Source organism: Nansenia antarctica, assembly GCF_963989245.1.
Source record: "Nansenia antarctica genome assembly, chromosome: 7".
In the NCBI taxonomy this organism is placed as follows: Eukaryota; Metazoa; Chordata; class Actinopteri; order Argentiniformes; family Microstomatidae; genus Nansenia; species Nansenia antarctica.
The window spans coordinates 57,448,748-57,461,247 of NC_137677.1; the positions used below are offsets into that span (position 1 = coordinate 57,448,748).

Sequence of the window (12,500 nt, forward strand, 5' to 3'; positions counted from 1 at the left end):
TCACCATGGCCACCAATCTTCCTAACCAGACTAAAGTGCCATTAAAGTGAAATCTAAGCGGCTCAATCCGAGGCGACGGTACGTTCAGATCATTGGCGACAGCGTAGCGCAAGGCAGCGAGGACCCCCCCCCCCCCCCCAGCACAGCTCTGTTGCTGCTCGAAATGCCCCTCAGAAGTTTAAGTTGAATCCCTGAAGTGAAAGGATATGCCTATTTTCTTCCTGGACTCAAGCTCATTATGAACGACAACAATAACAATTGGGGGAATCGCTTGAGTTTGCATAGAGTATGCTCGAATGTGTTTTATCCGCAGCAGTAAGAGGTAGAGCATACCGCATTATGTTCTGCAACAATTCACAGAGGGGATGATTAAATGTAGCTAGGCTCTGACTTGGTTGTTTTATGCTAAAGTCCCAGGCCACCCAAACCCAGCAGGAGAGGGTGGAATACGGGGTGATGTGGATTTTCATAACCGGAAAAGAAATCTGGAATCTGCTGAGAACATTTCATGATGCAACAGAAAGTAAAGCATGACGAGGCCGAGGAGGAGAGGAGCGGATGGGGTGGTGTGATGCAACTCAACGTCCACCCCCCCCTCCCCCCCCGCCCCCACCGATTTCTCCCTCCCTCCCTCCCTCCCTCCCTCCCTCCCTCCCTCCCCCACCATCCATCCTCCATGTTGAAGAGGAGGAGAGAGGCCGTTAGACTGTGAATGATTTCCTAGACCCCTCGCATCTCCCGCTCTGATTTTGTTTGTATCCATTTCTATTTGTATCTATTGTTGTTGATTCGTTGTTGTCAGTGTTGAGATTGCAGGAAGACTGAGATGATCCTGCTTCACCTGCCTGTGCTTGTATAGTGGTAATGACCACTCGTACTGGGCACTGACCCTGTTCTGCTGCTGGAGAGGCCTCAGTCAGCACACCACACAGCCATACACAGACACAGACACAGACACACACACACACAGACACAGACACAGACACAGACACAGACACAGACACAGACACAGACACAGACACACAGACACAGACACAGACACAGACACAGACACAGACACAGACACAGACACAGACAGACACAGACACAGACACAGACAGACACAGACACAGACACCCACACACACACACACCCACACCCACACACACACACACAGACACAGACACAGACACAGACACAGACACAGACACAGACGACACAGACACAGACACAGACACAGACACAGACACAGACACAGACACACAGACACAGACACAGACACAGACACAGACACAGACACAGACACAGACAGACACAGACACAGACACCCACACACACACACACCCACACCCACACACACACACAGACACAGACACAGACACACACACACACACACACACACACACACACACAGACACACACACACACACACACACACCCACACCCACACACAGACACAGACACAGACACACACACACACACACACACACACACACACACACACCCACACCCACACACAGACACAGACACACACACACACACACACACACACACACACTGCACACAACCCTCCTATCCCTCTGGGGTGAATAGAGAATAATATAACCCCATCTGCACATCTGCCTTTTCTCCCTTGATACACACAGGCATAAACATTTTGCCAAAAGACCCGGGGCCTTCTCGCCGGCCTGTTGTGTTGCAGTACGTCTGGGTAAACTGCAGTAGACCTGTAGCAGCAGATGATCTCCCCAGTGTTGTCCTGTCATGAGAGCCTGTTACCAGCCTGCTTGGCCTCAGACAGTGGGGGTACTGGGGCCGCAGGTGCCAGACACGCAAACGTTTCACACCCCTCTCCCAGTAATTGGCCAGAGTTTCCCTTCCCTTCTCTCCCCCCTCTCTCAGCCCCCTCCCCTTTACATTAACCCCCTCCCTCCCTCCCTCACCCCCTCCCCTCCAACCCCCCCCCCCCCCCCTCTCCCTCCCTCTCCACCCCCTGTCCAGTCTGAAGGAGAATGAAGCAGGGGCCGGCTGGACCCACCGCCACGGCAACAACAACGCCAGCCAATTATAACTCGGCGAGGCGAGGATGCATGATGGAGTCGCCTAGCAACGGGGTGAGAGAGAGAGAGAGAGAGAGAGAGAGGAGGAGGAGGGGAGAGCCATGCAGCCGGCTGAATCCGCCAGCCATGGACACTCTACGCCACCAGCCAATTACGTCTCTGCTCTGGATGAGTGTGATGCAGTTGCCTGGCAACCCAAACGGAGAGAGAGCAGGTTGGGGTGGGTGGGAGGTATTTGGGGGGGTGGGGGATGTATTTGGGGGGGTGGCGGTGGGGGTGTTAGGGGCAGTTGGGCACTACGTTGCAGGCTGAGACCGGTATACCAGGAGCCGCAAATAATCAGCCAATTACGGACTTTCGCCTGTTTCTGATTCTGATATGGTTTCCTAGCAACTGCCCCCGCCCTACCCCCTATTGGGACACCCCCCCCACACCCCCCACACTCCCACCAGCATCACGGGTGCCGGTGATGCAGTTAATTACATTTCCTCAGTCAACTGGAGATAGAGCACACACAGCTATGATGATCTCTGAGCCAGCTGAAGTTGCAGTGCTCGGATGAGACAAAATGGCCCATTTATATCAATGTATCAAGTTCCATTCATCACCATCCCTTTAAAACAAGCTTCTAAACCCCCTCAAGAGAGTGAAGAGAGGCCTATCTGGAGGGCTCTCTGACCACCCTAGTCTAAAACCACAGTGAGAAGATGCAGTGCTCTATTGAACTGTAGGAGTGTTATTGATGGGGCCGTCCAGGACCGTGTCATCCATACGCAGGCTCCCTTAAGTCCTGCTGAACTAATCTTAATCTCCCCCTGTGTCACTGATTTATGGACATAATAAAACAAAAAAAGAGGATTAAGCTAATTACATCACTGTACTGCTCTTGTAATGAACATATCGGTAAAACACACACACATATACAGAGAGCGTACAGCTGTCTTCAGGGTGTTGTTTTCTTCTCTTGTCTCTTTTTTTGGGTGGGGAGCGTCTGCATCAGCTCTGAGATGATTAGCATCTCTAGCGTAGCGTGGTGGTGGTGGTGGTGGAACCTGCCAAGTCAACAAGCAGGCCTCAGGAGCCAGATTAGCTAAGGCTAAAGCTACGGTTGATGCTGCTAACGCTAACATGGCTACTCACAGACACCTGAGGCTATGTTAGCCTGGGTTGCCCTGCCTCATTCAGGTTCATCGAGAGGGCAGCGGTGGTTACTAGCTAGGCCCTAGATGAGGCTACATGGCTGAATTAGCAAGGAAACGCCATTCATCCCCGTCGCTCTATCAATCTTCTGGCAATAACCAGAATAATACTGCAGAATAATACTGCAGCGTCTAAATGTCGGGTTTCAGTTAGAGACTGGGGTTAATAAGAAACTGTAGTTCTGACTGAAGCTTTTATCCCTCTAGGAAAGTACTGGAAGTTTGTCATCATAACACTGGGCAATACTTGTGTAGTAATGTTGAAACCGTAGTAACAACGTTACATTAATATGGTCTAATATTAATTAGATAATTACATGGTATGCAGTGTAACTATGCCATCAAAAGGCAATTACTAATGTACAGCACTCTGTTATCTAAAACCGTTTTGTTATAGTGAGTTATTACACAGGCATAGAGGCAACTTAACCAACAGTGTAACTGAGACACGTTACGCTTATCAAACTGAGCACTGGTACCGTAACAAAGGCCCATGTGCTGTCAAGGGAGTGTGTTAGTGTAGTTAGTGTAGGGAGTGTGTTAGTGTAGGGAGGGGGGTTGCAAGGCCCATGGTGTCTCACCTGTGTGGGTCCTCTGGTGTGCCTTCAGATGGGAGCTCTTGGTGTAAACCTTCCTGCAGCCGTTGAATTGGCAGCGGTGGACCCTCTTCTTGTTCTCGGGGATGTCCCCGGCGCCCAGCGTGCTGCTGACTCCGCTCTGCTCGCTGTCGCTGTGCGCCCCCCGGCTCGGCGGCGACGGCAGCGTGTGCGTGGCCACCAGCTTGGCCGCCCCGAGTCCCACCTTCTTGGCCACCAGCTTGAGCGTCAGCGTGCCGTCGGCCGTGGCGGTGAGCGTCTGCGTGGGCTTGACCAGGTGCCGGCCCAGCTCCGGCGAGGAGGGGGGCGTGAGGGAGGTGACGGCGCTCAGCTGGGCGGCGTTGACTCCGCCCTGCCCTTCCTTGGCTCCCGCTCCGGAGTCTTGGGGGGTCTTGTCGGTGTTAGGGCGGGGGGCTTGGAGGGCTTTGGGGAGGGACGCCAGCAGGGGAGGGGGGCTGCTGGGCTGGTCGGGCAGGCTCGGGAGGAGGGGGTCCATCAGGTCCTCGTCGCTGTCGCTGCGCATGAAGGCCGGGGTCAGGAGGCCTTCCAGCTCCTCGTCGAACAGCTCTGACAGACGCTTGGGCTCCGTCTGCAGGTACCGCTCCAGCTCCAGACACGTCTGCAGGAGAGAGAGAGAGAGAGACAGAGAGAGAGAGAGAGGGAGGAGAACAGGGGTTAACATGGGAACAGGGGTCTCAGGACAGCCGTAGGCGGGTTAACATGGGCACCAGACGTTTCATCCACCCATATCAAACACAACCCAAAATCATTGATCACGCCCTACAGAAACAACAACTGCTCCAATCAAATCCTATTTGAAAAAACTGATCATTCACTGTCCGAATGAAGTAATCAGCAGATGTCCAATATTCAGGACATAGCTACAATGTATGTCCCATGACAGGGCCAGATACACATCCCACTGTAACAATCGGACCTCATGACAACACATCAGTATTCTGCCCCAGCAGGTGTTGCCACTCTAACCAGCCATGGTCCAGTGGTCCAGAGGCTCCAGAGAGACGGGGGGGTGTTGACCACATCACCTGGTCCAGAAGGCCTTCAGAGAGAGGGGATTACTCTGTGATTGATTGTGGCTGCCTGGGAGAGCTCTCAGGAGCTGTGAACTGTGCTGGCCTCACTGTTTCCCTCAGCTCCGCTTTGCAGGGCGAGTGAAATAAACCAGCCGTGGAATTTTTTATTACACTCACACATCGGGAGAGAGAGGGCAGAGTGTTTACCAAACAATCAGTATAAGGTTATTCTATTTAGACTTGGTCCCTCCCCTCTCACTTGAACCGTACCCTACGCCCGAAATGAACCTAGAGAAATATAATCTTTAGAGAGAGAAAAAAAGAAAAAAGAAAAGAAAAACATTCTGTAAATAGAATACTAACAAGCAAGCACATCCATTTTTTTTTATTTATTTTTTTGCGTGTGTATTTATTTATTTATTTATCTATTTTGCAGTGGGGGTCATTAGAATGAGAAATGCCTTGCCATGAGAAAAAGAGAGCAGAGAGCCCACGGCTCACTAACCGGCCAGTCAGCAGTTTCTTTTGAAATGGTTCTACAATATTGTTCTGCAGTCACAGTGGCCAGTTGGGCTATTAGAGTGTTCCGTTTGGCATGTCACACAGCTAGAGCACTTTGGCAGTTGGGAGCGGCGCCCGAATGGAGTCAGAACCTTCCGGCTCTTTTATCCAAGTCATCAGTGGAAATTATAGCTGCCATAACTCCATTATCTCAACTTCAGCGACGTGACACAATCCATCGAAAAAGGACTGCGCCATTAGCTACATCGTTCCCCTGTGCTTACCAACCCCCCTGTGACAAAACCAGTGCCACAAATTAAGTTGGGTGTCTGCTGTGTGATGATAAGCTTCCCTTTTTTTGGGGGTCCTTTTTTAAACAACGTCTTCTTCTTCCTACGGAGGCACAATTTGCATATGAACATAAATCAAAGCGCTTTCTTCAGGGGCGGTGACTATTTCAAAGGAAACTTGTCTGATAAGCATTGTGTGTCGATACAGTGTCACACGACGCACTAACAAAGTCTTTTGTAAAGCTGACACTTGTGCTAAGGCAAGGCTTCTGGCCATGCTTTTGTCCGGCTCATTGGTATGATTTGCCAACACTTGTTTCCTTTTCAGTAATTGTTACGTGTAATACAATACCCAGTCAAGTGTGGAGGAAGGGCACTGTATTTTTTTCCCTCTTGAATTGGATCAATCATCACTAATGCACTTGGAATCCACTTTTGGGAGAACTACTATATAGCCAGCCCATGCTACTGCCAAATGACCATCGAGTTAGCTAAGCTAGCTCTTTAAGCATAGTGCTGCCTCACCATACAGTCGGTACAGGGCTCAGTGACAGGGCTTGGGGGGGGGGGAGCCGTGGGTAGGAGACCACCCTAGGGCTTAGACGGGGGGTGGGGGGTGAAATCATACACATATCTAGTGCAGAATACACTACCTGTGACATTTCATGTATGACCTTTATTTCTCCCCCCTTATGCCATGAATATCAGGTAACAGTGACACTGCCTGAGGGGTGTGTGTGTGTGTGTATGTGTGTGTGTGTGTGTGTGTGTGTGTGTGTGTGTGTGTGTGTGTGTGTGTGTGTGTGTGTGTGTGTTGGTGTGTACACCGTATGGATAAAGGTCAAGTCTCACACAAGATTCATTGTGATGGTCAAAGGACATTAAACTACGGCTAACCCCCCTGTCTTTAGCCGAGTTGGCATTTTCAAAGAGACAATTTTTCGATGAAAGATCTAATAAGGATCCTGTATGCCTGGTTCGAAATGTATACAGACACACTCACAACTGATTATGACAGGAAAACCACTGCAAGTAACGGAATTATAATGCTGGACACTGTTCATTGTGTTGAAACTGACGTGGTAATTTTCCATCGCATTGGAAGTGACCTATTGAGAAGGGACAACTTGGTCACTGAGGTGATGAACCAGTACCCCAGAAAGAGGAAGCTCATGTACTGTACGTATACCATACAGACTGAAAACCATCAGGGCCAAGTAGGAACTTTCTCTTTTGTTTAAGTTAAAACCTATGGAAAAAACACCAATAGTGTGAGGGTTTATGTGGTCACACTGGGACTGACTGCCCCCCCCGCCCCCTCCGACTGTAGCTCCAGCTAAAAATGAGGCCAAAACAAATGGCTCAATTTTCTCCATTCAGTGTGAACCTCTTTGGACTGGCCTCCACCCGAGGGAGAGGGTGAGAGAGAGAGAGAGAGAGAGAGAGAGAGAGAGAGAGAGAGAGAGAGAGAGAGAGAGAGAGAGAGAGAGAGAGAGAGAGAGAGAGAGAGACAGCGAGAGACAGCGAGGGAGAGAAAGAGGGAGAGGGAGAAAGAGAGAGAGAGAGCCTTGATGCTTGGCTTAGATTGTGTGTGTGAGTGAGTGTGTGTGCGTGCGTGCGTGCGCACGCGCGTGTGTGTGTGTGTGTGTGTGTGTGTGTGTGTGTGTGTGTGTGTGTGTGTGCCGAACGCCATCAATAATAGATGTGGAGCCGAGGGAGTTCATACCCAGCGCTAAGAGCCTCTGTCAGACAAAGAAGCGCAAGGACGGCAATCACAAACTGTTATTAGTGAATCCAGCTGGAGTCCAACTAGACACAAAGGGGAAATGATCGCTGATATCCCAGTCGGTTACTCTCACTGTCTTGGCTCCGCTGCTCGGGATAATAAAGTCAGCACATTATCTAAGCTAATGTGTTTGTATCTCCTCCCCGCATCTCCCCGAGAAAGTGTGTCTTTTTTCTCTCTCTCTCTCTCTCTCCCCTTCCCCTCCGTTTTGGGGTTCAAATTAATTTTTTCCTTCCTTCATACAAATAGGTTTTAATTAAAGCGCTTTGGCTTTCAAAGCTTTTTCGCATGCCGTTTGAAGCTCTACCTCTTGATGCAAAACTGATCTCTCTCCCCGCTCTCCTCTCTCTCTCTACGCAGCATGCGCTGATGAGTAATTAGCCACTCAAACGACCCAGAGAAGAGAGACTCTTTATTCAGCTAATTTGCTGATGGGAAGGCTGTGTGTAGCGTATGTGTGCATATATGTGTGTGTGTGTGTATGTGTGTGTGTGTGTGTATGTGTGCGTGCATGCATGTGTGTGTGTGTGTGCGTGTGCGTGTGTCTGTGTGTGTGTGTGTGTCTGTGTGTGTGTGTGCATGTGTGTGCGTGCATGTGTGTGTGTGTGCAAGTGTATATAAGAGATCCTAGAGACTAGTAGCCTACGTGCCAAGACCCCTTGATTTCACTGCAGGAAGAAAAAAACAACTTCTCATTGTGCCCAGAGGGGCTTTGCTGGATGACTTACTGTAGAGTAGAGAGAGGTGCCATTTCAGAGTCTACAGTCCCTCCCTCCTCCCTACCTCCCTCCCTCCCCTCCCTCCCTCCCTCCCTCCCTCCTCTCCTCGCCATGTACTGTATCATATCGCCTTCAACGCCAGTGCCCCGTTCCCAATGAGGCGGAGTGGAGCCTGTGTGTGACGGGCCATCTCCCCTCCCCTCCAGTGTTCATAACAATAACCGTGGGTGTTATAACCCCGCCACGGCTATTATCACCCGCCCGCTCCAAAGATCATAACCATTCCCCTGTAAAATTGGGACGGCGCCCTTGATTCATTTCGGAGATGATTTCCCTGTTTGCTCAGCCCCCCAGACTCACTCCTCTGCCATTTTTATGTCGTTTGGGGGGGGGGGGGGGGGGGCGGCCGTTTTGCGGGGGCCGACAAGAGCGTTTGGTTTGAGGAGCCTGCGGTAGCCGCTGCTGCACCATTAGCTCTGTAACGACACCGCAATTACTGGGGGGAGGGCGGGGGGGAGGGGGGGGCCCGACGAGAGCCACTGTACGAAGTGACAGACTCTCACTATGGACAGCGGGGCGTTTAAAATGTCCCCCCCCCCCCCCCCAACCCCTTCTAACCCCGTTTCATACTTATGTCCGTCCAGACTGCGAGATAAAAAAGAGAGAGAGTAGGGGGGAGACAGGATAAGAGAGAGGGGGAGATGTAGGGGGAGGGAGGGAGGGAGGGAGAGAGAGAATAAAAGAGAAAGAGAGAGAGAGAGAGAGAGCAGACTGCTTGAGCCTCCCAGTCAGAGGTAGATGCTATCTGTCCCAATGACATTTAAACCATCATCTCAGCAGGCTAACATCACAGTCATCTGGAGCCCACACCGTCTCCGATAGGATTTCACGGATTTCACGAATTTACTCCCCCTCCTCCAGCAGGGCGTCATTCTCTACGCATCGCCTCAGCGGTGGCGGGCCCTGCCGACCGTCTCGATGGGATCTGGCCCGCTGTTTGATGACGGGCCGAGTGACAGCGGAGAGGCCGCCGCCATGGGGTCGGGCTGAGGCGGGGCGACCATGTCGACGAGGCCAAAGGGGAGAGGACAGCTGAAACGGATGCACGTACACACACGCACAGGCACACACACACACACACACGCATGCACACGCACACGCACACAGACAGACACACAGACACACAGACACACACGGACGCACGGATGCACGCGCACACACATGCACACAGACAGGCACGCACACGCACACACACACGCACACGCACACACACACACACACACACACACACACACACACACACACAACCCATCCCCCCTTTATCTAAGCCCCAGGGTTCCTGACATTTAGAGGATACAGTTACAGAGGCAGGCAGTAAATACAGTGCTTTAGTGTGTGAGCACACAGACGCGTGTGTATTTGTGTGTGTGAGTGTGTGTGTGTGTGTGTCCATGCGTGCATGCATCTGCGCTTTTCCTGCCTTAATTGAAAAGACGTCGTAAAACCAGTGAACTGAAGTCACTAGGAGAGCTGATTTCTGACAAAAGACACAACAACAGGGTAAAAAAAAAGTCGCTCAATAAAGAGATTAATGGCCAATGGAGAGACACTTGTGCGGAAAGTCGACACATATCAGCCCTGTACAATGCTGAGTGGACAACGTGATTCTCTTTGATCTGGAACAAGACTCCTCTTTCAGCAGAGAGCCAGGTACTGACAATCGAATGGCTTGTTCTATCTCAACAAAGAGATTTGGTTCTCTGTTCACAGAGCGGAGCGAACAGGAGACAACACAGCCGAACAGAACGCACACAATACTCTCCAGACCTTGTCAATGCCGGTTAACTTTCTTCGTTCCAGCTACAAAGGAAGCGTCAGAACCTAGGACTCTCTGTATCTACTGGAACACAGGCACACTCTCTCTCTGAATCTACTGGAACACAAGCACACTCTCTCTCTCTGAATCTACTGGAACACAGGCACACTCTCTCTCTGAATCTACTGGAACACAGGCACACTCTCTCTCTCTGAATCTACTGGAACACAGGCACACTCTCTCTCTGAATCTACTGGAACACAGGCACACTCTCTCTCTCTGTATCTACTGGAACACAGGCACACTCTCTCTCTGAATCTACTGGAACACAAGCACACTCTCTCTCTCTGAATCTACTGGAACACAGGCACACTCTCTCTCTGAATCTACTGGAACACAAGCACACTCTCTCTCTCTGTATCTACTGGAACACAGGCGCCCTCTAAGGCAACATTCTTCGTCGAATATCACTCAGTAAACACAAGAAATATTACATTCAGACAAAACCCCAGCCCTCTGAATGTCCTGAGGCACAAGCTTTTATTGCCTAGGTTATGTCCCTGAAACGGCCCCCCTGCCCAGGCCACAACCGCCCCCCCCCCCCCTCCGCCCCCCCAACTACCCCCCAGCCTCACCCAATGAAATTTTAATCAACAGTCTATGATGGAGCAGCACCACTCAGACACTCCCGCTGTGTAATTGCCCTCCCCCATCCCCCATCTCTGCACCTGTGTCAACCCCCACTCCTCTCTCCTCTCTTTCTTCCCCTCCCTCCCCTCCCTCCTTCCCTTCATCCCTCCATCCCTCTGTCCCTTACTGTAGCCCACATCCCTCACTCCTGACCCACTCTGCCCCCCCCGACACCCCCCGACCCCCACCCTCTCCCCACCACAAAACACCCCCTCCCCGACGCATTCTCTCATAGCAAAGCAATTAGCACCCAAGTGCCAACCCCCCCCACCCACCCCTGTATCTCACCCCTCACCCCCCCCCCCCCCCCCCCCTCCCTTGCCACTGCCACCCGGGCAGGCTAATAAACACAGGTAATAAAATAAATGAATAGCGCCGACCGACACATTGCAGAAGACAAACGTAAACAGCTGTTAGCGGAGACAAGGCAGATATGCCCTTTTAATTTGGGGGATAATTTAATCCTGTTTCTCTTGGCCCTTGGCCACTGGTGCAGGGGTGGCGGTGGCGGTGGCGGTGGCGCGTTGGAAATGACTCCGCCGGGGTCATTTGTCATGTCAGGGGCTTGTCCTCTAACATGCGGCATTTGTCGACGGTGTAAAAATGATGCGCTGGCTGTCCACAGGCCGTTTCTATCGGGAGTGCTGCACACTGCAAGATCCTCATCAATTGCGACAGACAGCAGAATTGGCTGCAGAGTGGTAGAGTGGAGAGCTCTGCCATACAAGGAGTGAGTCCATCTCCTGGGCTATGTATGGGCTAAGGGCTAAGGGGCCTGGATACAGTAGAGTCAGTGACTCATTTCACTAGACTCTTTATCCTGTCGAGAGCTATTCACCTTTTCGAGTGTTCTGACTGTGACATAATGAATACTCACACTCCTCGTTGACTCATAATCATTTATTTTGGGGGGGAATGTGAGAATATACGTTAAACACATCTCCAGCTGAATAGACTAAATCACTTAAGCCTGCGGTTGAATAAAAAGCTGTTATACTGTACTTTAGAAATATGTGGCTATGGCTGGTAAGCATTTATTAAATATCCTTCTTTCTGAATAGGGGCTTTTATCAGAGCATTACCCGACCCGACATCTAAGCTCACAATGTAGCAATCAGGTGCCAAAGAAAATAACCACCTGTCAAGGACCTTCTTCTTTCAGACAATCCCACAGTCCTGGCCTCCACCATTAGATCAATAGACGGGAGACATGAGGAGAAATATATGACACTGGTAACCAGGAGGAAGGCACCTGTGACTGGCCAAGCCAAAATTTATAGCCTCATTTAGCAACACCTAAAAATATCCCTCCACCACTGCCTGCTGTCACCACCTGCCGCAAGGTCTCTTTCAGGAAAATACAGAGAAGTCCTGTGTCTGTGTGTGTGTGTGTGTGTGTGTGTGTGTGTGTGTGTGTGTGTGTGTGTGTGTGTGATACTATGTATGTGTGGGTGGTGCATGGGAGCGTGCCTGTTTGTGTGTGTGTGTGTGCGTGCACGTGCGCCTGTGTATGTGTGTGACTCCCTGTGTGTGTGTGTGTGTGTGTGATACTCTGTGTGTGTGGGTGGTGCATGGGTGCGTGCCTGTGTGTGTGTGTGTGTGTGTGTGTGTGCGTGCGTGCACGCCTGTGTATGTGTGTGACTCCCTGTGTGTGTGTGTGTTTGTGTGTGTGTCGGCCCTGCATCCAGTGGAGAAGTCAAATTGCTCGGCCCCTGAGAGGGTTGCGGGGGGACACAGGAGAAATAAGGAAGAGCGATTGCTCACAAAGGACACGGCCCTATTAGCCAGCTCGCTTGAACGCCAGGTGAATTATGGGAGAGCCGCACATAA

General features: G+C 51.1%; 1 protein-coding gene across 1 annotated transcript in view; it reads right to left on the minus strand.

The window, feature by feature from the left end:
- Window positions 1-12,500, minus strand: part of LOC308161716 (Krueppel-like factor 7) — a gene marked incomplete at both ends in the record, with an annotated part of 34,100 nt that overhangs the window by 6,327 nt on the left and 15,273 nt on the right. Inside the window, one exon of the mRNA XM_080535777.1 lies at window positions 3,820-4,453. Within this exon, the coding sequence (XP_080391903.1) occupies window positions 3,820-4,453 (634 nt within the window). The remainder of the gene's footprint in view (window positions 1-3,819; window positions 4,454-12,500) is intronic.